General features: G+C 39.6%; 1 protein-coding gene across 1 annotated transcript; it reads right to left on the reverse strand.

Moving 5' to 3' along the window:
- Positions 1–2,661: 2,661 nt before the first annotated feature.
- Positions 2,662–25,139, reverse strand: bfsp2 (beaded filament structural protein 2). Its single transcript, XM_003223968.4, has 7 exons — positions 23,049–25,139; positions 17,600–17,682; positions 16,962–17,118; positions 16,233–16,394; positions 14,267–14,398; positions 7,608–7,828; positions 2,662–2,888 (listed from the first exon to the last, which is right to left on the reverse strand). Exons 1-7 carry the CDS (start codon positions 23,601–23,603, stop codon positions 2,885–2,887), a joined length of 1,314 nt encoding a protein of 437 aa, XP_003224016.4. The 5' UTR covers positions 23,604–25,139; the 3' UTR covers positions 2,662–2,884.
- Between the last annotated feature and the right edge of the window lie 802 nt (positions 25,140–25,941).

The following is a 25,941-nucleotide window of genomic DNA, read 5'->3' on the forward strand; positions in this document are numbered from 1 at the left end:
GAGAAGGGTACGGAAATAGGCCTTGCGTTGTCGAAGGCTTTTACGGCCGGAATCACTGGGTTGCTGTGAGTTTTCCGGGTTGCCTGGCCATGCTCCAGAAGCATTCTCTCCTGACGTATTGCCCACATCTATGGACAGCATCCTCAGAGGTTATGAGGTCTGTTGGAAACTTGGCAAGTGAGGTTGTCCACGGTGGGAGAAAGAACTCTTTGTCTGTCTGAGACAAGTGTGAATGCTGCAATTGGCCACCTTGATTAGCATTTAATGGCCTTGCAACCCTGGGCATTCCCCACTTGCGTATTTTCCAACAGACCTCACAACTTCTGAGGATGCCTGCCATAGATGTGGGCGAAATGTGAGGAGAAAATGCTTCTGGAACATGGCCATACAGCCCAGAAAATTCATAATTCAACTTTAATAGTTTTTTTCCTCCTTATACTCTTATGAACACAAAGTTGTATCTGTAGAGTTTTGTCAGCTGTTAAAAGGCACCACTCACGTGTTTAAATTCTTTAGCAAACATCGCAGTGGAATTTGAGGGATATTGCTAATAAATGTTTTGCTAGGGCAAAAGTGATCAACATAGTGTTCATACGTAGTGATTAACAAGGAACCTATGTATAAATCTGTGCCTTGAGGTTACCTGTTGAATTCATGAATTTTATAGGATTTTCTTAGGTAAAGAATACCCAGGTGGTTTTGCTATTTCCTTCCCGTGAAATATAGTCTACAGCACCTGATACTTGCTGGCAATTTCCCATCCAAGTACTAACCAGGACTGACCTTACTGAACTTCTAAGATCACAGGATCTAGTCACTGTTGTGTCACTTAACAAAAGGTTAGTTGTATTGACATAAGCTTTCATGAACTGCATCCCATTTCACCAGTTGCATGCTGACAAATCCAGAATAACCAGACAGCATGTTTATGTGAAATTCTAAATTATTATAATTTATGTGTGCTATATAAAGGTAAAGGTTTCCCCTGACGTTAAGTCCAGTTGTGACCGACTCTGGGGGTTGGTGCTCATCTCCATTTCTAAGCCGAAGAGCCGGCGTTGTCCATAGACACCTCCAAGGTCATGTGGCCAGCATGACTGCATGAAGCGCCGTTACCTTCCCGCCGGAGCTGTACCTATTGATCTACTCACATTTGCATGTTTTCAAACTGCTAGGTTGGCAGGAGCTGGGGCTAACAGCGGCCACTCATTCCGCTCCCGGGATTTGAACCTGGGACCTTTTGGTCCGTAAGTTCAGCAGCTCAGCGTTTTAACACACTGTGCCACCAGGGGCCCCATGTGCTATATAGAACAGTGTTTTCATCATTCTAAAATTGTAAGCACACTTTCAGTTTGTACATTTTATCTAAAATGCAGCTGTTTTCAACTGATTCTCAGCAGTTAAAAGACATGCTTACATTTCAAGTAAATCTTGTTAACAAGTTGAAACACAAGAGTGCTAGTATCATTTCTCAATCCTCCCTGTTGCATAGGAGGCGTTGTTGGGGTAAAGGGACAGTGAAGGCTTGAACAACAAATAAAGTGTCACTACATTCAGATCTGCTGCCGTGTCTCACTTCTGATTTAAATGTAAATTAATAGTATTGTAGCACTGCCATAGATTTCTTGGATGTAGGGTAAGTACTGAAGAAATAGGTTGCTCTCTAGAAGAGATAGCAAATCGTTGCACCTAAATTTTGATAAAAATTCCTCTGAATAGGGGCTGTAATATACATATTAATCTCCGTAAATATATGTGAATGCAGTCTAAATAGCCAAATCCTAGATCTGCTCTCTTGATATATGGTGAGACAAGTGCACACCAAAAATGAAGGAAAAATCCTGCCACAGTTTTGCATCCATTATTTTGTAAATGTGTGTTGTGTATATATATATAGATATATATATGGCTCTGTGGAACACAAACCTGTCCTCTGGGTGTTGCCCTTGGCACATACATTCTTCACATTTGCCATAGCTCTTAAGTAATGGTGATCAGACAGGGCTTATGGAAGAACCTTGTGTATTTCCTGGGAATGCTCACCTTTGGTTTAGTTTGATCCCAAGTAAGTTGTGGCGAACCTATAATCATGTTTCTGAAGGACTTCTTTAAAATGCCCAGAGCAGGTACAGGTTTATGATTTGGAATGAGGGCCACAGGCCAATTACATTGGTTTGTTCATCCTCCCTCCCCCCATTTATCTAAATCATTTCCTTGCTCCAGTGGCCTTTTGATTCATAAAGGTCTCTTCTATGTGCCCTATTACTTGGATTTTTAAAAAATGAAGATCTAAATGAAGATTGTCATGGCTGGCGTGCCTAGATTAATGCTCTAGGTCACACACGTAATTCAGAGCATGACCAGTAAGGCCTTTGGAGCTTTCAAGTGAAAGTGTAAAAACTGATGGCGGTACGAGAGAACAACATTATCCTGAATTCGTGTATGACGGCAACGTCAGTACCTACCAGCATTTTGAACCCCAGTTATATTCCAAGAAACTCTACAGATTTCTAGAGCAGTTTATAGAATCCTCCAGTTTTGGAAAACAGTCTCTGGAAAAATTAATTCACCCATAATACTATTCCCAGAACCCAATCTTCATAATGAACCCTTATGAGATGCATGTGTGCTGTTTGGGAATTTTAACATCAGAGAGCCAACTAATTGAAACGTAAACTTTATTCTATAATTATGATGGATGCATTGAAACTTATATGCAAAGCAATCATATCTGGTGGTGCCTAGGTCAAGCTATGGCCTACATAGGTAGATGAATCAAGTGCTCTGTGTTGGCTGCCAATGATTCCAAGGATACTTTTGCCAGTGAGATCATCCTTTGCTCTGAATAGCAACAATTGTCTTCTGAAGACAAAGGATGTGAAAATCAGCTGAAAGTTTAAAAAAATGAAACATTATTTTAACAAAGGGGAAGCAAATCATTAACAATACAGGATGTTGGTACAAACTGGGCAGCACAGGAGAACCAAGCAACATAAACTCAATGTGTTGTTGAACTTTTTCATGGCTGGAATCACTGGGTTGCTTTGAGTTTTTCAGGCTGTATGGCCATGCTCCAGTAGGATTCTCTCCTGAAGCTCCACCTGCATCTATGGCAAGCATCCTCAGAGGTTTGTTCAGAAAAGATGCCTGCCATAGATGCAGGCGAAATGTCAGTAGAGAATGCTACTGGAACATGCATTTCAATCCACAGCATTTCAACATTTCATTATTTTTAGCTCTGTGGTTGCAGTAAAAACAATTACACATTTGTGATTGGTTGATGTGATGATTGTAAATCAGCTGTTTTGACCATTTTGCTTAAGGGCAACTCTAATTAATAGTCTCTTTTCTCAACTCATGTCCCTTTCACACTGCAGTCACAGCACTATAGTTTCTCTTCATGGCAAAACCCAATGGGATCCTGGGATTTTCAGCTCCAGTGCCTCACCAAACCATAAACCCCAAGATTCATTGCCCTCTATCTCTGCAAGGTGAAAGGGCACATGGTGAAGAACATGTGTTTTTCTTAACAGAAAGTACGGATCAAGTTCAAAATCTGGTTGTGATGACTCAATATTCAAACAAGAAATACGTCTTCTTGGAAATATACGTTTCCAGTGAAAATCAAAGCATTTGATGAAGTCTAAAGATAAGAATTCCATTTAGCGTCAAAACATGCCTTTTAATAATGTTACCCATGAAAGACAGTGGGATGTTTCCTTTTCAATAGATCATGCCTAGCTTGGCTGAAACACGGTTGAGAGCACTCCATACTGTAGGTATTTTACTGCAGGTTAGAATTGTGGCTGTTTTTAACCAGAGCCTTCAAATGATAGCAATATCTTCAAATTGCGTGGCAGATGTGCCACAAGGTAAGTCTGCCCCTCTAGTGAATTCTGCAGTAGCTATTCAGACCACTCTTGAGACTTAACATGGTTTTATGTCTAATCTCCTAGGCCAGCAAGCAGACTTTTGCACTTTGTGAGCAGGGTGTGAGGATGATAAGGAGCTTTACATCTGCTAGAAACTAAGCCCCACCCTTGAAAATAAAGACATAGAGACAATACTAGAATAAGTTTTGCATGAATTATGAATGAGAGACTTCCAAGAGATCAGGTCATCAACTGCCCTGCTTGGCCCTGCAGATTTAAGGCTGAAGCTTGATTGAATTGAACCACCTCTCTTCCTTCTTTTCCTTCCAATTTACTGAGCACTGTTGTCTAATGTCGAGTATATGATTCATTCATTTCAATACGTTCTGCATTTCTAAATCTGAAACTGAAGCATCAGTTGCAAAAGAGAGTGCAGATGGTAGTGATATCAAATTGTGAAATATCTAGCCATGTTCACATAAAACAAGCCAAAATCCTGAAAAATACAGGCTTATTGTTCATAAGCAAGTGTGCTCTTTTGTGCCCTCAAACTTTTCCATTAATGAAGGTGCTGCCATTTAAATGGAAGTTGAAACAGTGTACAAGCAGTCCCCGAATTACAAACATCCGAGTTACATACAACTTCTGTTTACAAACGAGGGTGAGGCAACAAGAAGTGAGAAGAAATCTTCCCCTAGGAAGGAAAATTCGCTCCTGTAAGAGTTACCATGGGGGAAAAGTGTCTCCAGTGAAGCTTCATCAGCAGTCCTTGTTTCCATGACAATCCAAATTTTTCAAAATCCAATTGTCACAGGGGCAGAAAGTGAGGTGAACTTTTCTGAATGGGCACAGGCAGCAAAACAAATGTTACAGAGTGCTAACCCTTCCCTATGCTATCCCAAACAAAAAATAATTTTTGGCTGGTGTTCCACTTGAAAAATGTACCTGTTCCAACTTACATATAAATGTAACTTAAGAAACTTACATAACCTAGTTTGTACGGCCCCTTCTACGCTGTCCTATATCCCAGGATCTGATCTCAGGTTATCTGCTTTGAACTGGATTATGTGAGTCTCCACTGCCAGATAATCTGGGATGAACAGATAACCTGGGATCAGATCCTGGGATATAGGGCCCATGTAGAAGGGGCCAATGTAACACAGGGACAGCCTGTACTAAACTACCTAAATGAAACTAAGAAAAGTCATCAGACATTTTACTCAAACTTCCCTATATATCTAACCTGTGACAAACACTCCATGAATTTTGAAAAATAAATTTCTCATCCACATAATCAAAAATCCTTCTCTTGCATTCTTGGGTGGGAAAATTGCACTGAAAGGCCATCTAGCACCCTAAAAGCTGGCCTTGGGGCTTTGCGAGTTTGCCCATCAATATTGAGGACTGGACTTTTCATAGGCTCTCTGACGATTGATTAAGATTGTTTTTATGCTTTTATAATTTTATGTTGTTTTAAACTGTTTGATCATCCTGTTTTATGTAATGATGTATGTGTTTTAAATTTACTGTTTATCACTTTTAAACTTATTTATTATGCAATGCTTTTGGCACAAAATAAATAAATAAATAAATGTACTGTTTTATGATATTTGATGTTGAATGGGCTCATCCCCATGTGAGCTGCTCCGAGTCCCCTTGGGGAGATGGAAGTGGCATACAAAAAGAAAAGTTGTTGTTGTTGTTATTATTTGAAACACAACAAGATGAGTCCACAGCAGACACTCTGCTGGCTGTTGTATTGGATCACACGTCAGACACTTCCCAAGTGTCTAGGACTGTGTGATGTATCGGCAAATAATGCGTGTAGATCCCAGTAAGGTGGCCTTCTGCAGCTGACAGATGGTAATTTTGTCAGCTCAGATTGTGCTTAAGTGCAGGCCTAGGTCTTTAGGCACTGCACCCAGTGTGCCGATCACCACTGGGACCACCTTGACAGTCTTGTGCCAGAGTCTTTGCAATTCGATCTTTAAATCCTCATATCATGCCAGTTTTTCCAGTTGTTTCTCTTCAATCCTGCTGTCACCTGGGATTGCGACATTGACAATCCATATTATTATTATTATTATTATTATTATTATTATTATTATTATTATTATTATTATTATTATTATTCCTTTAACTGTGGAGACATTAGGACTCCATGTAATGTCTTGTATAAAACATCTGGATGCAAAGACTAGTCTCCTTCCAAGCAGCCCTTACTATTGGTTGGTTTAAACTCTTTTAACCTTGGAACGGTACTATATATAATCATCATGTATCAGTCTAGAAATATTAGTTTAAAAAATCAACCCGCAAAAACCTGGGTCAACTTATCCATGGATCAATGTAAGGACTGTAACTTAACTCTTATTTAAAAAAGAAAAGAAACCAACCCTTTCCCTGAGAAGAGTGGCAAAAAACAAGAGCTTCTAAAACAGTGGTTGTCAACCTGTGGGTCCCCAGATGTTTTGGTCTTCAACTCCCAGAAATCCTAACAGCTGGTAAACTGGCTGGTATTTCTGGGAGTTGTAGGCCAAAACGCCTGGGGACCCACAGGTTGAGAACCACTGCTCTAAAAGAAGCACTGACTCCCTTTATACACTATGGCACCATTTCTGGCCTTTTTGTATTATTGGGTGGGAAAATTGCACTGCAAGGGCCAACTGGCCCTCTAATCTGGCCTTGGGACTTTCCTCTCTCTGTGGAACAACCCTTGATTTATCTACGGATCATAATCAAAATCCATAATTTTTGCCCCCAAACCTGCTCTCAACTTATACATGAGGCTGACGTATAAATGAATACAGTAAGTAAACTGCAATCATAGACAAAAATAGATTTCTATAGTCATTTGTATTTATTTAAAAAGCCTCTGGGAAAGATAGGGAGCCACGATGGCACAATAGGTTAAACTAGTGGTGCTCAACCTGGGGGTCCCCAGGTTTGGCCTACAACTCTCAGAAATCCCAGCCAGTTTTCCAGCTGTTAGGATTTCTGGGAGTTGAAGGCCAAAACATCTGGGGATCCACAGATTGAGAACCACTAGGGTTGTGCTGGTTGAATTGCTGACCTGAAAGTTGGGTTGCTGACCTGGAGGCTGCTGGTTCGAATCCGTGAGACAGGATGAGCTCCCATCTGTCAGCTCTAGCTTGTGGGGACATGAGAGAAGCCTCCCAGCATCCCTGGGCAACGTCTCTGTAGCCAGCCAATTCTCTCACATCAGAAGCGACTTGCAGTATGTTCTCAAGTTGCTTTTGACACGATTTAAAAAAAAGCTAAGAAAGGTAACATGTGCTAGTTTTTTAAGCATAGTCTCTAATTGAATTAATTATTAACTTAATGACTAAATTCTGGATTATGTTAATACTAGGAAGTCCAATTTATGCTAATTGGATTAAAATTAATTTAATTACATTGCCCCCACTTTTTAGAAAACGTGTAACGTAATTGATTTTAATTACGGTAGTTCTTATTACTGCTTCTTCTCTCCCTGCTGCCATGAGGCAAGTGTTGAGTGTTAGACCCCAGCATACTAGTTCCTGAATGAATGATAAACCCGGATTCTCCAGACTTTGACCTTAATCATTTTGTGTGAATGTAATGCTACAGGTTGCTACGTCCTGCTTTGTTCTGGAGTCTTCTCAGATTGGCCCACTCTGCTTATCCCTGGGCATAGAGATATTCTTAACACATGATTCCAACACATGATTTACAATTCATCCAGAGAAATACCTGCTTTCTTCTTTGTCTAGGAGGCAGTGATACGTAGCAATGTCTTTCTCCAGCTGTGTTTTAATGATCAGCAGAGCTTCTCGATCCCTTTGATGCTGTTCAGTCTCCGCTCGGATTTCTCCTACTTCTACTTCCAGCTTGGTAATAACAGAGCCTAAATTCTGAAGCTCTATGTCATGCCAGTGTTTGGCATCATAAAGGGAGTTCTCCAAACCTCTCTTCTGCAAAGACAGAAACATGACAGGGATCTGATTCTGGCTGTCCTTCAGGAGTGTTTTTATTGAGATTGATGCACCTGCTCACATGTGTACTGGGGAATTACAATTAGATGAGACATGATTTGATCTGTAACATGATACCTAGAGAGGCTTGACTGACACCTACCTTATTTTCCTTCTATTGGCAGGTGAAGACTTCTCTTTCAGCAGGCTTTTGAAAACTAATTGTTCAGGGAAAAGCAGCCTTTCATCATACCTATAATTTAGCCTCATTTTATTTGCTTTTAATTCTATTAATATTTGCACTTTTGACTAACTCTGTTTTAACTTTTGTAAGCCACCTTGAGTTCTGGGGCTGGGAAAAAAGTGGGACATAAATAAATTGGATGATGATGATGATCCAGGTTGCTAACTGGAGCAGCGTACAGGGAGCATACCATCCCCGTTACACTGGCTGCCAATTTGCTACCAAGCACAATTCAAAGTGCTGGCTTTAGCCTATAAAGCTCTATGTGGTTCTGGTCCAGTTTACTTGTCCGAACGTATATCCTGCTATGACCCACCTCGTAGTTTAAGATCCTCGGGGAGGCCCTGCTCTCTGTCCCACCACCTTTGCAAGCGAGACTGGTGGGGAGAGACAGGGGATTCTCAGTGGTGGCCCCCTGTCTGTGGAATGCCCTCCCTTATGAGATCAAGCAGGCTCCCTCGTTCTTTCGTAAAAAAAACTTAAAACTTGGTTATGAGACCAGGCCTTTGAGCAATAGATGAAGCTTTAACTGTAAAATGAAATTATGATGATTAATGGGCAGACCTGGATCACGACTCGGAATGCACCTTTGAATGAATATATGGATGTTTTAATTACTGTTATTTATTTTGATTGTAATTGTTTTTATATACTATGTATTATATTTTTTGCTCAGCATCTAAGTCCCCCCTTGGGAGTGAGAAGGGTGGGATATAAATGCTTGTAATAAATAAATAATAGTAAGTAAGTACGTAAAAGTTTATTTGTATACCTCCCTCTCCCCCAAGAGGGACTCAGGGCGGTTTCCAATATAAAATCAGCATAAAACATTGTACAATAAAACACTGAAACACTATAAAACGCTATAGGAATATCAAAAAAAAGAAGAAAAATCATAACAATCGACTAAAACAATCACATAAACAGAAACAATATAATCACTCAAATAACATATGAATCACAGAAAAGAAAAAGGACCACTGGGATGGAGGAGAGGGTGGCCTGGAGGGGCCACTAGAACTAAAGTGCAATGTTATATTCTAAGATGCTTTGGGGCAGAGGTAAATAAAGTGCAGTGTTTCAAGTCAAAGAGATGGCCTGTGCAACTACTATAGCTGTGAGCTCGGTTATCCAAAGGCGCAGCGGAAGAGCCAGGTTTTAAGCAGCTTTTTGAAGGAAGCCAGGGTGGATGCTTGCTGGATCTCCTCTGGAAGGGAATTCCAGGTCCGGGGAGCAACAATAGAAAAGGCCTGCTCCCTCGTCCCCGCCAACCGAGCCTGGGATGGTGTCAGGAGCGATAGAAGGGCCCTACCGGATGAACGAAGAGGATGAGTGGGTTCATGGGGGGGGGGGGGGGGGTTGCCATCACAAAGGTAGGCGGGTCCCAAACCGTTTAGGGTTTTATAGGTAAAAACCTACACCTTGAATTGGGACCGGAAAGTGATCGGCAGCCAGTGGAGCTCCTTAAACAAGGGAGTAGATCTCTCCCTGTAGTTTGCTCCAGTTAACAACCTGGCAGCCGCACGTTGGACTAACTGAAGTTTCCGGGCCGTCTTCAGGGGCAACTCCACGTAGAGTGCATTGCAACAATCCAGTCTAGAAGTGACTAAGGCGTGGACCACCGTGGCCAAGTCAGACTTCACGAGGTACGGTCGCAGCTGGCGCACAAGTTTTAATTGTGCAAAGGCCCTCCTGGCCACCGCCGACACCTGTGCATCAAGTGTCAGCGCCGAGTCCAGTAAAAGGGTAAATAAATAAATAAATAAATAAAGAGGAAGGGTAACTGTCTCAAATACAGTTGATGGGGATGAAGGAGAGGGCCTTCTTGGCGGTGCCCTCCCCCCCGGGCTCTGGAACTCCCTCCTGAGAGAAATTAGACTGGCCCCCACCCTGGCCATATTCTAAAAAGGTTTTGAAAATCTGGCTTTTCCAATGTGCGTTTAACAGATTTATTTATTTATTTACTTACTTACAACATTTTTACCCCGCCTTTCTCACCCGAGGGGACTCAAGGCGGCTTACAACACCCGGCAAGATTCAATGCCAAACAATCAATAAAATTAACAACACATTTAAAACCATTAACAGTAATCAGTTAAAATACATTATACAAACATTAAAAAGCATTAAACACATATAAATTACTTAATTCCATTCTTCCAAAAACCTTGTACATAGACTTTAATTCAGACCATGTCAATATTTGCTTTATTTATTATAAATTGATTTATTATAAATTGACGCCAGTCCCTTACCTCTACCTATATCCGGCTACTGCTTTTCTCCTGGTCCATTCAATAGAAGCCCGAAGATTCTGTTCATATATAACATGTCCTAGCTTTAAGCTTGATTATGCCCACTGCGCTGGTTATTACTATTGGTTTTGAGTATGTTTTAATGTATATTTTATGCTTATGATTTTATGTCTTGTTTTAAAAGTATTTATCTGGTTGTATTTTATTGTATATTGCTAGGCTTGGTCCTCATGTGAGCCACCCTGTGTCCCTTCAGGGAGATGGGGCAGGCTATAAGAATAAAGTAGTTGTTATTATTTATTTATAGTGTTTATATTCCACCCTTCTCACCCCGAAGGGGACTCAGGGCAGAGCACAACAGAGATATGGCAAGCATTCCATGCCAGGACATAAAACAATTATAAATATACACAAACATTAAAACTTTAAAATCAGCTGTTTAAAACAACTCAGGACACCATGCTGGCTCTGGTTTAACCCATTGTGCCACCATGGCTCCTAACCCACTGGGTGACCTTTAGCAAGTCACTCTCTCTCCTTAAAAGCCAAGCTCCTCAGTGCAAATTCTGCTATGACAACCTTGTGGTAGGTTAGCCTTAGGGTTTCTGTAAGTCAGAAATTACTCAAATGCATACAGCAAGATGGAAGAACAGTTTCCCTGGTTACATATCTACAATTAGTCTGCTGGTGGCTACAAATCAATAATTATTCTACTAATTATTAATTAGCAGAGGTATCAAATTCATTGTCACGAGGATCACATCAGCTTTCAAAAGTTCATTTGTAATTGTAAGACTGTATAAATATAATTATGTTTCCCTGGCATTGAAAGCCTTGTGAGCCACATAAAATAACATGGCAGGCCAGATTCAGCCCATGGACCTTGCACTTGACATATCTGGTCTGCAGCTTTTCTTACTATAGTGAGATCTATTTTAAATTGCAATAATTATTTCTAAATGCGTATGAATCAGTGGATGACAATTTGATTTTTTTGCATGGGGGTAGATGATGCATTTCCTTTTGGGTGGGGGATATATAAATGGTATTTGTAATGGCCAGACATCTATATAGTTTAGGTCATAATATAGCTGTGGACTGCATTCAGTTCAGGAGTCGTTTAATAGTTCTCGATTATACTATGTAACACAATTTTTGTTTCTGTGTTATAAATGTCATTTTCTAATTGGTTCTATCATAAAACAGGGAAAAGGTTTTTAAAACTGCAAACACTTTGTTTTTGCAGGACATCCTCATCACATTTTGCTATAGTTTTTCCAATAAATCTCATTGATTCTCAACTAAGTCAACATAGTTTGTGGCAGCCACAAAAACAAAATTTCTGGAGCAGTGGTTCTCAACCTGGGGTCCCCAGATGTTTTTGGCCTGGGAGTTGAAGGCCAAAAACATCAAGGGACCCTAGGTTGAGAATCACTGTTTTGGAATATAACAACTACAGTAGAGTCTCACTTATTCAAGCCTCGCTTATCCAAGCTTCTGGATTATCCAAGCCATTTTTGTAGTCAATGTTTTCAATATATCGTGATACTTTGGTGCTAAATTCGTAAATACAGTAATTACAACATAACATTACTGCGTATTGAACTACTTTTTCTGTCAAATTTGTTGTATAACATGATGTTTTGGTGCTTAATTTGTAAAATCATAATCTAATTTGATGTTTAATAGGCTTTTCCTCAATCCCTCCTTATTATCCAAGATATTTGCTTATCCAAGCTTCTGCCGGCCTGTTTAGCTTGGATAAGTGAGACTCCACTGTACTCTAAAAGTAAGCAACACCCAAGTGAACAGGAAATAACACTCTGAAACCAGGAGCAGAAAAGTTTTCACATTTTGTTACATGGTGTCATAGCACTATCACTCCATTTTAATTTCCATGACTGCAAATTCTGGAATTTGTAGTTAGAGAGCAGAATTTAGAGTTCTCAGCTGGAGAGTTCTAGTGCTTCCCCAAACTACAAACTCCAGGATACCATGGGATACAGCCATGGAAATTACAGTAGAATCATAGCACTAAAATTGTGGAGCATGAATGAGCCCAAGGAAGACATATTAAACACTGTATCACAATGTCCATAATGACTGTGCAAGTACATTTGCTGTATAACAACTTTGTTGTTGTTGTTATGTCCCTTCAAGTTGTTTCTGAGCCAAAGACAACTCTAATCTTGGCAAGGCTGTGCCATTGTCTTCCTCTGGGGCTAAGAAAATGTGACTTGCCCTATCTAATCAAGTGGGTTTCATGGCCAAGTTGGGATTTGAACAGTGGTCTCTAGAGTCATAGTCCAACACTGTGCTCCAACTACTATGCCACTGTGCCTGTAATTGTAATCTGGACACCATGGCTTATTAAATATAATAGCGACTCACTTATCCAACCTTTGCTTATCTAGCGTTCTGTATTATCCAACGCAGTCTGCCTTTTAGTAGTCAGTGCTTTTGTAGTCAATGTTTTTAATACATTCCAATGTTTTGGTGCTAAATTCGTAAATACAGTAATTACTACATAACGTTACCGTGAACTGAACTGCCTTTTCTGTCAATTTGTTCTAAAACATGATGTTTCGGTGCTTAATTTGTAAAATCATAATGTAATTAGATGTTTAATAGTTTTTTCCTTAATCCCTTCTTATTATCCAACATTTTCACTTATCCAACATTCTGCCAGCCCATTTATGTTGGATAAGCGAGACTCTACTGTACATTTGAAAACTCAAGATAGAATGCAATCCACACTTGAAGTAAAATGAGTGAAATAGTGGGATCTACTTTTGAGTAACTAGGCATGGAGCTATACTGTTATTGTTTTTGTTGGGAAATCATCCTGACTACTCAAGTCCAAATGTAGTTAGATAGATGATAGAGTTAGATTGAGGGAATCCTTTCCTTGTTTCCAAAGCATGCCTAGACAGGCTTTACTGTGTTTCACTCTATCCTGTTTACGTCACGTCCCTTACTTTGAAGTTGGTAGAAATGTGAATCTTTAGGGACACTAACTTCCAATTGGTCAGAGTGTCTTTTATGGCCCCAATAAACTGGACCATGAGGTTGGAACCATTTTGGTTTTCTCTCTTCTCCTTTTGTTCTTCAAACTAACAAGCAGCATCCTGCCATCTCTCCTGGCAAGATGTAACTATGTAGATGTTTGTTATTTTTCCTTACTTATTTTTCCTTAGAATCCAGTCTATAGTAATCTAGACAGCTCCCAAGGCTTTCTATCTACAATGGAGTTCCTTTTACCTGAATAAATACTTTTTGAACTTTTATTGAGACTCTGCAGTCCATTGCAATCCTAAAAAGGCTTCTCTTGCTCGCCAGTGTAAGTAACTGTTGCATTTGAAAGCTTTGTTTTTTGCTACTCTGCTGATTTTGGTGGAATCTCCCCCAGAGAGGGTTAAATTGAGTCTAACCGCTCAGAGATTACCACAACAAAGGGTTACGGGCCCAGACACTGCGAGCTGAGCAAAAGGGAAATAGCCTGTTTTTCAAGGCTTTCTATCTACAATGGAGTTCCTTTTACCTGAATAAATACTTTTTGAACTTTTATTGAGACTCTGCAGTCCATTGCAATCCTAAAAAGGCTTCTCTTGCTCGCCAGTGTAAGTAACTGTTGCATTTGAAAGCTTTGTTTTTGCTACTCTGCTGATTTTGGTGGAATCTCCCCCAGAGAGGGTTAAATTGAGTCTAACCGCTCAGAGATTACCACAACAGTTTTAACTTCATGCCTATTACACATACACCTGGGGTGGCTAGATATTATTGGACTAAAACTCCCACCATTCTTCTTCACAGGCTATTAGCTAGAGATGAAGTGAAAAATATTTGCCCATCCCTACCTCACACAGTTAGAAGGCTGTCCGAGAATACAATGACTGCTTTGCACAAATAAATAGATACACATTATCTTTCTTTACGTACCAGAGTTCTCAAGGATTCAATTTCTGCTTGCATGCTTTGTATTTTGCAAGCCGTTTCATGAAATTCTGCCCTCAGGGTTTCAGCCAGTTCTTCTTCCTGGGTTCGCACACTTGGTATTGTTTCTGTGGGTTGCTGACAACATGTGATAGTGACAAACAGATTAAAAGAAAACACTGGTTCTCACTTGGCAGTCTGTTATATAAGAGTAGGCTTGTGGGAATTTGAAAGAAAATTATTAAGGTAATCCTCATCTTTACCCACTGCTTGTATAAATGAATATAGTTTCTACAAGCAAATATTCATGATCTATCTGTTTAACACATTCATATTGTTTTTATACCATTTAACTGGCATGGCCCCATTGTATGATGTCCTGAGATCTGTAATTTCATGAGATGGGTTTGGTGCATTCCTGCATACCCCAATACCAGACCTTCTTAGCAAAGAATTTTCACAGAAGTACAAAGCTTCTACAGGATAGAATCATGGCAAGTGCTATGAAACTGATATAAGAATGTAGTACAGATAGATTGTTTTTGTTACACTCTAGTCCCACTGAAATCAGTAGGACTTGTTGTGAATCTCATGTAGATTCCAATAAGACAAAAGTTGCAATCCCGTGGTGCATACGGACAATAACTTAGGTCCCTTCTAAACTGTCATATAAAAGCCAGATCTGCTTTGAACTGGATTATATGGCAGTGTAGACTTATATAATCCAGTTCAAAGCAGATAATGTGAATTATTGGTTTTGATCATCTGGATTATATGGCAGCATAGAAGGGGCTGTAGTGGCTTTTCCATCTCTTGCCAGAAATCTGATGTTGGAAAGGTGATGTTTTGGGAGGACAAGGAAGGATAGGACATTGATCTGCTGCATCCATAGCCTTCACAGTTTCAAGCCATGCCACCATTGCTTTTTGAGGAAGTTTGTTCTATTTTTTTTTTAAGTTTTAAGGAGGTAGGGGGGGGGGGGGGGGAAAGCTGACTAACTTCTTCCCAGATACAAAAGGTCCTCCCAAATCTGCCTTCTTACAACAGATTTGCTGCATAAAACCTGGTTAACTTTTTCAGGGTCCACACCAGTAAAGGAGCATTTATAATTTCCTCATCCCTTAAAGTATGAAATAAACCTATATTTTCCCTTTCTCCTGCCCTTTGTTTTGCTTGCCATCTTTGACCCCCCCCCCCTTAATCAACAGTCCAGGAAATTTGAAAGTGTATATGCTATTTTTTAAATTCTGTGATTGGTTTGAGAAGAATGTGAAATTCAACCGTTTACCAGTGGGATCCAACATTGTTTTACATCATATGGGGCTAGAACTATATTTTTGGAAAGCACACCCTTTTCCAGTGACTAGGCAGAACTAACCAGTTGGAGGCGAAACTGGTTTTACATTTCTCAAAATGGGGCCCCATTTTTTTTCATCCTAGCTGGCCCAGGAACAACCCATGATGCAACCAGAAACCTTTGAAGGTTTCTCATTCACAGGGCCACCATAAACAAAAGTTGACTTGATTCCAGTAACACCACCACCACCACCTACTAATGTCTTATTATAATGGCTTAAATGCAAATGCTACTCCTCACTAGAGTAAACCTGTGGAATAAATCACTGCATAGTAAATTCAAATTTAATATAAATTGTGTTGCTTTAGTGAGACTAATTCTGCTGGGAATAGTGCCTTCTAATCTTCTGTTTTAAGACTGGTTGAAGATATTCTGGATGGCTTCAACATCTTCATTCCTGTCTCATTTGTCTTTAAAAAAATACCTTTTTGAACAAAATCCTCTAGATGAGGAATTCTGAGGATTTTGTCCAGAAAGTAACTTTTCTAAACACTCACAATAAAGAGTTCTGGAGAATTCAAAATCTTGCAATTTTGTGACCTTGTAATTTGTTAAGAAAAGCATTGCTCTAATATGGAACTCAGTTTCAGTTATTTTTAGCTTATTTCAACTAACCTTAGTGTGGAGCATGACAATAGTCTCAGCACGGTTCCGTTCAATATCCTTTTCCCAGTGAATCCGGATTTTCTCCAGGATGTCATCCAGGCTTATTCCAACGGGAGCCTCCAATTCTTCCAGTGGTGAGACAGCCAGTTGCTTGTAAAGCATCTTGACATCCTGAAAATGACTCATACCAGAAAAAGTATGACATTCTATGAAATTTTATCCAAGTAGATGATGTCCTGTGTTGACATCATTTGGACATTATGTTTACATTGACTGAGTTCTCTTCCTCTTGCAGTTTGTACAAATACTTTGGATAGCCAGTTTAATATAAAGGTAACTCATTTTTATTCTGATTGTAAGTGGAGAAGTTACTTTTCACAAATAGCTGTCATATTTCTTAGGCAAGGAGGTATAATTACGTAATCCCCTGATGCTGGAAAGCAGAAACAGCTTTCAGTATCCTTCACTGAGTACAACAGGGATACTGGGAGCTGCAGTCCAAAAACCTCTGCAGATTTGCATTACTCCTACTATTGCTTTAGTCTAAGACTTCTGTTATGGGTTACAAAACCACTCAGAAACCCTACTATTCTCATATAGTGGGGAGAACAACTGAATTTTTTCATTCTTCCATGTACAAATGAAATCACTCTCCTTTGTTCAAATAGATGAGTCAGTACTCTGCATAAACATATACATTCTAGCTATATGTTCTTTCTCAGCTATATGTTCCTTTACCTCTTCGTGGTTCTTTGACATTAAAGATATTTCTTCTTTCATACTTTCGATCTGGCTCTCCAGGTCCACTTTGGTCAAGTTAGCATCATCAATCACTTTATAGAGAGAGTTAATTTCATCTTCCACTGCCTTTCGGAATGGCTGTTCATTTTCATATCTGTAGAGAAAATGGGCAATATGTCAGATATAACACAGAGCTTAAGTCTTCTGGAGGATACATTTTCAACCTACAGGCCATAACTTTGTCCTATCCATATGTGTCCAATGAATCAGTCCACTTCTTTTGCAACGGACTAGCCCCATTTTCTAATATATTTTCAACACAAACCCTTTTCACTATTCTCCACCAAGGCCAGCAAATAGAGGTACAAAATCAAATCAGGAGGCGGAGTTGGAGTATCATTAAAGGGTAGCAAATAATTTATGACTGTTATTTTTATTGCCAAGGAGAACCTCTGGTGAGATTTAGTTCATGTAGTCTCGCAAAAACATCTGACCCAGGCTGGCTTTGAATATTGGGCATTTGGCATGTGTGAGATAGGACACCATTATTATTCTGTCTCAGGAAGCAAATATCTTGGACTGGGTTTATCTTTAGTATCACTATAGAAAAAGAAAAATAATTTTTGGAGAATTACCTGTCTTTAATATCTTCGGCGTAGGCTTGAATATTCTCTGTCTGTAACATAAGCCGAGCATTTTCCAGGACTTCATCCCCAACCTATAAAGAGCACACACAATCTGAATTTAGAATTAAATCCTTAAATGGACCAAATTGTGGATTTGAATATTTTTACTCAATATGACTGATATTGCTTAGCCTTTTTGTGTATTCAGATCTGTGTATTTGATGTAGTGTTTAGAGCAATGGGCAAGAGCTGGAGAGACTCAGGTTGTAAGTTCCCACTCAGCTATGAAACATGCTGGATAATTTTGGACTAGTCTCTTTGTCTCTTTCTGCTTGAACTACCTCACAATACTATGATGAAGAAAAAATATGAAGGAAAAGATCTGTATTTGTTGCCTTAAATTTAAGTGGTGAAAGATGGTATACAAATGTGAATAACAAAGCTAAACAAACAGGCCAATTATTGTTTTGATGCTTTTTTTGGCAGAGTGGAGGAAACTATCATTGTAACTTCATGAGAAACTGTTGCATTAAAATGACTTGAGATAGTACACAGCTATCAGAAGCAAGAAGCTAAAACAGTCTCTTTAATGGGTTTTTCGTCTTTGACTATTATGTGAATGGATGAGTATAGGAAGAAGAAGGAGAATTTTTTCTCCCTTTTTGTTATACTAGAATACAGAATGAAGTTGATTTATAGAAGGCTAGGTAAAGTACTTCACACTGCTTCCCTAATTTGCAGATTTGACAATCACAAAGCGCAGTGATGTGTCAAACGAGATCACAAACATTTGTGGATGAGAGGTCCATCATCACCTACTAATCATACTAAATGGAATCCCATTAAATTGACTCCCTCCCCATTTGGACCGTGAGATTGGCCTTTCCTCTTTCAATTTGCAGTTCTGTTAATAGCTCCCAATGCAGATGGGTTCTTGATAGTTATCTCATTTGCACTCTGTCATTGATAGTGGTGGTGATGATGACTTTTGAAGTCAGAATGCTATATCTAATCAGCATGAAATCGGCACCAATATTTCTAATAAGCAAGTATCTCCCCTGTTTCAATAGAAAACGAAGTACCACACAGGTAGAAAAGCTGAAATGCACGTGCCTTCAATTTGCCTGTTGATTTATGGAAATCACATAATTTTATAGGTTTTTTTTAGAAGCAAGGAATATTCGGAGGTAGTCTGTTCTTGCCTTCTTCTGAAATATAGCCTACATCAACTGGTATTTATGTGGTGGTCCTCTTCTTATGTACTAACCAGGCCTAACCCTGTATAGCAGTGGTTCTCAACCTGTGGGTCCCCAGATGTTTTGGCCTTCAATTCTCAGAAATCCTAACAACTGGTAAACTGGCTGGGATTTCTGGGAGTTGTAGGCCAAAACACCTGGGGACCCACAGGTTGAGAACCACTGATCTATAGTTTCCATGATCAGATGGGATCTGGTGTTGGGAAGAATTAATATCTAAGAACTTGAATTACAGAAGTGATGTCCCTAACTGCACTCAGAGCAAGCTTCACAAGAAACAGTGTTAAAAGCTTTAAAAAAAAAGAATGTTTAAAAATTCGCCTTGCTGCACTGAGATTCTGAAGTAGTCTCATAACCACTTCTTGAGAACCACAGGCTCTGCACTTGCTATTTTAGTTAGTTATGGCTTCAAAGAGCATTTAGAAATGGAGAGCAAATTCCTTTCAAGAGAGCCAACCTGATTTCAGGCAGGATTAAAACAAGGAAGAAGGCATTTGAACCAGTCTAATTTCCCCTTTATTTTTTTCTTGCTCTGCCCTAGCAGATACCAAGGAAGGTTTCATTTTGCAGGCTTTATGTAGGACGGGGCAAGGCTGAAGAGACATCTTTCTAGTTGGGTTCCACTATCCTTTGACCAAATAAGCTTCTTACTGTTACGTGACATGTCACACTTTACCTCCTGCTCTCCCCATTTCCTGATCAGGCCATTGAATATTGGGGAGATAAGAAAATAGAAAGCTTTCCATTCTTCTGTTTGAAGCATATGCTGCTGAAGGAGTATGCTGATGCCGTGATTACAAGTCTGCATTGTGCCATCTTATACATTTGCATCCTCATTTGAGCACATTCTTATTTATGGTAAGCAGAGGAGAGCAAAATTAGAGACTAATTTATTTGTTTTAAAAATGTAGAGACTCCTCTGCAAGAACAAGCTGGGTAGGGTACCATTCTGATCATGATTTAAAGGCCTAGATGATGATAGTTGTGTTTTTACAGTTATTCTGTATACATAATGACACTGCTGGAACAGTACTATTAGGAAATGGAGTGGGATAGTGTGGTGAAGTGCAAGAATGTGCAGTTCTCCAGAAGTTTTTGAATTGCAATTTCAAGCCACTCCTATTTTTGTTTATACTGGCTAGAGTTGATGGAAGTTACAGTCTAATAACAATGGGGGCATGTTTAGTTATGGATTATCTCCATTTATTAAAAAAAATCAAATATTAGTAACTTAGGTTCTTTACTTGACTAAAATAAATCACAAACTTGTTGAACGCATATCTTTACCCAATAAAGTAGCACCCTGCCATGCCTTAAGTAGGACAGATATGTCAACTGGGATTTGACTCCTTATTATTTCTGATAGATTAGGTCCATATTTCAAATTCAAATTTATTTAATAATGGGATAGCTGAAATCAGATAAGTTGTTAATGAAATTAACCACTTCATTACATTTATTTTTAACTGTAGTGATTAAGTTTGAATGTCAATGTTAACTCAGCATGGGAGTTGATAGCTTTATGTGTATGTCAGGAGCAACTTGAGAAACTGCAAGTCGCTTCTGGTGTGAGAGAATTGGCCGTCTGAAAGGACGTTACCCAGGGGACACCAGGATGTTTTAGATGTTTTACCATCCTTGTGGGAGGCTTCTCTCATGTCCCTGCATGGGAAGCTGGAGCTGACAGAGGGAGCTCACCCTGCTTTCCCCAGATTCGAACTACCGACCTTTCGGTCAGCAGCCCTGCCAGCACAAGAGTTTAACCCATTGAGCCACCAGGGGCTCCAGTTGATAAGTAAATAATAAACAAAGCTAAACAGCCAACAAACTAGAAAGAAGTTGTTTAAAAAAACATAGTGTAAATAGCCAATGAAATTTACAAGCTGAATATTTACCCATAGCCTACTTATCTTGACTTTTTGCAAGAGTACTCCTTGTGTTGGGGAAATTCACTTAGAAATTTGTGGAATGTTACGTATTTTGCAATATGGATATACCCTTAAATGGTAATTAACAGTCTTTAATCATTGTATTTCCTCTCTTCTAAGTCAATCCAAATGAATTCACCATCTACTAACAATTTATCTCTTCAGTAAGTCATTTTTTAAAAATATCCTTTTGTACAAGGGTCAAAAGGAGTAATTTCATTGTTTCTACCTTGTTTTAACCCTGGAAGTGTCCCCCCCCCCCCCCTCCCAATATCTGGAAGTCTCTTGTGGGCCTGACAAAGAATTGATTTCCTGGTAATTTTCAGTTAAATTTATGGTGGTGGAAGGCCTCTTTCCACACGGAGATATTAACACTAAAGGGAACCAATTCTGCTTACTGGTGAACTTGTTGCAGAGTTATAGCAACATATAATTTTGTCTGGTGGTATTTGTCTGGCTCAAAGAAGTCTGAATTCTCCCAGTACTTCAAAGAACACAGTAGGCTTCATTCAGAGAGCAGAAACACTGTATAAATTTGTCTACCGAACAAATATTTTTCACTTGCTAGAAACATGGAAACCAAGCAGGCTAAAGCAGATTTGACCCAGATAATAATCTTAATAATGATAGTGATTCAATCAGACTTCAGTATGAGCAGGCCTAGTAATTACATTGGTATTCCACACGTTTCAGGGTATGTACAGGGTTTCTAGTTTTTGATCCTTGTAGTATCTCTGATAAACACTGATTTCTCGTGGTCTTCTGCTGAGTTCCATGGCAGTCTTTCCTCCCAAATCTTATATAACTATGGCTTAGCTCAAGGATGGAAATCTTTGGTCCTCCAAATATTTCAGCCTTCATCACTCAAAAGCATGATCAAAATGGCTATTGGTAAAAGACTGTTGAAGCTTAACAAACATTAGAAGAGTGAAAATTTCCCCACTGCCTTTGTCCATCCATCAAGGTATTCAAAGAAAATTGTATAAAGCATAGTCATATCCATACATATGAGAATAACTTCCAGTGATCTTAGCAGGATTTGCTACTGAGTAGACATGTATGATATTGTGCCATTACTGTGCATGCATCTATGATTGTGTCTCAAAAGAGCCACATGAACTGTATACTTGCCACTGAAAAGTAACCAAAAAAGCAGTAATGCAGTCATGTCTGACCCAATGCTGGCACACTGATACCTTATTCTAGCAGGTAGTATGTCTTCCTAGGGTTTCATAAAACATGCTCGTGTGTGCCCTGGTGGTTTTCACTTTTATTTTTTTGCCTCCTCTTGATTCATTTTCATAAGATAGCTAATTATTAATAAATTGATTTACAGACAAAAGCCATTCCTTTGTTTTTAGAAATACAATCTGAACATTCACCTTATCTTCAAAAGGCTTCTGTGCACTTGGAGGGTAGAAAGATATTGCTACTGCCCATTTTTTAAATGAAAGTTTGGCTTTTGGAAAATGTGATGAGTGAAAGAAATCCAACATTAATCTTGCTTTCTTCATTATGAACAGTATCAGGATGATACCAGGATAAACTCACACCATTTTGCCAACAATTCTCTTAATAATTTTGCTGCTGCTGCTCAAAACACCTGCTATGAGGGAAAATAGCTGATAATAATCAGCACAAACAAATGGGGGAACATTTCATTATCTGGGTTGTTGTATGTCTTTCGGGCTGTGTGGCCATGTTCCAGAAGCATTCTCTCCTGACGTTTCGCCCACATCTATGGCAGGCATCCTCAGAGGTTGTGAGGTATGGATAAACTAAGTAAGGAAAGGAAAGAATATATATCTGTGTCCAAGGTGTGGCAAGAGTCCTTGCCACACCTTGGACACAGATATATATTCTTTCCTTTCCTTACTTAGTTTATCCATACCTCACAACCTCTGAGGATGCCTGCCATAGATGTGGGCGAAACGTCAGGAGAGAATGCTTCTGGAACATGGCCACACAGCCCGAAAGACATACAACAACCCTGTGATCCCGGCCATGAAAGCCTTCGACAACACATTTCATTATCTCTCCCTCCCTGCCCTGCATTAATCTCCTCAGGCAATTCTCATACATAGTGGGGATCTACTACAGCACACAATTTGAAATGATAATGCTAATGATCATGAAGATTAAAGTTTAAAATGTGCTGAGCAAGGTGGCAGTACATTACCATGAAGCTGCATATAATTATAACCCTTCAGCATCTCTGTTTCAGCTAATGATTCATTCATGTCTGTCATTGTTTCCAAAAGGTCTCATACTCACTTGATGGCTGATGGTCTCCCAGTTCTCTCTCAGGGCTGCCCAGTGAGTGGCTCGAGAAGATTTCTTGGTCAGGTAAACTCGGATTCGGTCCTCAAGTTCCTGGTTGACCTGCTCTAAAGCTCTCACCTTTTCGATGTAGTCCACTAAGCTCTCATTTAGGCTCTCATAGGACAGGCCTCGTCCCCTTTCCAGCCCTTGCGGTAACGGTATAGCTGAACAAGAACTGCGGAGGCCTTGTAAAAAGACACTGCTGATACCCAGAGCTCTGCGAGACACTCGGGTACCCAGACTGCTCACACCTCCTGTAGGTACAACACCCACATAAACACCTGATGGCCTGGTGAGACTTCCTCCTCCACCACCACTAACCCTATGGCTGGTGGCCCAGGAGCTGTCTGCTGTGGAAGTAGAAGGGTGTTGCCCCAAAAAGGATGCCCTGCGCCTTGGTAAGGGCATGTTGAACTGCAGAATGTCTGTACTAAATGAGTTGCCTCTGCTGCTGCACACATCAGCTGAGATCTGCACAGCCAAGCAGGATTTGGGAAATGGGGCCATTATCTGTGCTCTGTCCCAAGAGCTTCTGGGACATTTCTCATTGTCTTTGGCTGCCTACCCCAGGCATGTTTGTTGGAACGATTGTTTGAGCCTTTTACTCTGTCAGCAATCTATTTCATGAGAAATCTGTCTGCTGCAAGAGCAGCACACAGAAAATACAATGTAGTTCAGAGCTATAATAGGGGGAAAGAAAGGGTCCTTTACATATTTAAAGCACTGGCATTCTCTCGCTTCCACATGTATGAGCAAGAATCCAACTAACTGAGATGCTCCATGTCAAGAAAAACTTTGTTTAAATGAGTAAAGTTGTTTGTAATTCCATGCAAATGCATGCCCACAACTTCTTAACTTCTGACACATAAACATACACTTCTAAACTGGAAAGTCAGACCAGAAACAATCCAGATTATGGGCAGTGCAGAAATTGATTATGCAACTCTTTCCAAACCTCTATAGATGTTACATTTTCTGAACAATGTGCTCAGGGAGCACATTCAACACAACCCATTTCTCACTCCAGGTTTAAGCAGAGGAGTCAGCACAATTGCAGAAGATACCTTTTTTCGTGTCAGCAGCGACTTGAGAAACTGTAAGATAACTTGACATAGTGTGAACTGATTGGTACAGTGGTGACAAGAAACCACCTCCCCATCACCTCTCCAGAATAGTTTCACAGAGCTTGAGATTTTTTTTAAAAGGGAGAGAAGATGGTGAGAAATAAATTTGAAAACAGACAAATGTATGTCAGTTAGTTAAAATGTTATACAAGACTGATACTTCATCTAAAGGTTGCTGGGAGAGCCAAGACTCATGCTTAAACCTGAACTAGATATATTGATTTGTACATCTATTATTTATCTTATGAAGATTGGAGGAAATAGATTTCAACTCTGCATAAGAAAAATGGCTTTCTTGGCCTCAGAGTAGGCATGTATAGAATTTCACTGTAAATGTCTGGTAAGTACCTATGTCTATCTTCATAAGCATATGGCTCAACACAGTTTTGTAACAGGTAGGAACATGTGGTTTTCCAGATGTTACTGGACTCCACATCCCGTTCTTCCTTATCATTGGGTAGGTTGGCTGGGACTGTGGAGGGTAGGAAAGGTCCCTCATCCCTACAGTTATTATCTAGATTTCTTATTTACCCTCATATGCATGAATTTAAAATATTTTGACTAGTTGGAGACTGCACGAACTTCAATGAAATGGGGCAAGCTCACTGGAATTAGAGCAGTCGAAAAATAAAACAGAACTATTTCAAATGACTGAAAGCAAAATAAGTTTTAAAAAAGGCTTATTAGTAAGCTGGCAGATAAGAGGAGAAAGTGGTGTTTCGATCAGTAGACTGACAGTGAAATTTCTGTGTATGGTTAACATTTTCCAAGAGAGGCTGTTTTACTGTTGTGGTTAAGTGCCCTAGCACTTTCATGGGAAATCCTACTGCCATGTAGGTCCCAGAGGACAAGAAAGAACAAGGGAAGGCAGGAAACTCCTCATCTGTTCTTTTATGTTCTGAGGATTCTGTCAGGCACATCAAATGTGAGCTGCTGTTTTTTTGGCAAGGAACCAATGTAAGAAATATTCCAAGTGCTACCAGAGCTTTGAGACAACAGCGATACACAGTAGTTGGTTTTGGAACTTGAGTTCAACTCTGGACTCAATGTGTGAGTTACTATCTTTCAGTAACACCTTTTCCTCTCACAGGGTTGTTGCAAGGCTAAACATAAAAATATGGTAAAGCATTATGATTTTTCTGCAAATATAAAGCATAAAATATTAATCTCATTTTATCAACTCCTAGCCCATGTTACCCTCACAAACAATACAATTTATTTAAAAGAATTTTAGGAAGTTGTAGTGTTTAAGGCTGTCCCCAGTCAATAAAATCAGCTGCAGATAAGAAATGGGCAAATCAGAACTTGAAAATCTTTGAAAGGACAAGCATAGCATTTCCATTAAGCTCTGTTATCACATTCCCACATTCCTCCATGTATTCTTAGTGGCTGATGGTCCATTTGCACATATGGCATAGTGTGGATTCTTGCCTGGCATGCCGGCCAATCCCTTAATGCTCAGATAATGCTCCATCAGCGTTATTTTAGTTGCAGCACATTGTGTTAGGAGAACTTTCCTTTTTCCATGGCTCAGCCCAAAAGAATGCTAGACTATATCTGAGTACATATCAGCAGAGTCTCCTGTGTTTGCCCAGTCTTGTGAAACAGGCTGACAAAAGAGGGGAAAGAGAAAGACAAAAGGTTTTTTTTTCTAAATAAGTGTACTTGCTTCCATACAAGCCAAGTATCAATTATAAGTATTCAGTAAAAAAAAACTGGGT

The sequence above is a fragment of the Anolis carolinensis genome, chromosome 6, assembly GCF_035594765.1.
Source record: "Anolis carolinensis isolate JA03-04 chromosome 6, rAnoCar3.1.pri, whole genome shotgun sequence".
NCBI lineage: Eukaryota > Metazoa > Chordata > Lepidosauria > Squamata > Dactyloidae > Anolis > Anolis carolinensis.

Coding starts and splice junctions, on each gene's coding strand:
- bfsp2 (XM_003223968.4), bottom strand. CDS start 23,603: ATGGCCCCATTTCCCAAATCCTGCTTGGCTGTGCAGATCTCAGCTGAT. Junction 17,119..17,599: donor GCCGAAGATATTAAAGACAG/GTAATTCTCCAA, acceptor TTTTCTCTACAG/ATATGAAAATGAACAGCCAT. Junction 14,399..16,232: donor TTGTCATGCTCCACACTAAG/GTTAGTTGAAAT, acceptor ACATGTTGTCAG/CAACCCACAGAAACAATACC.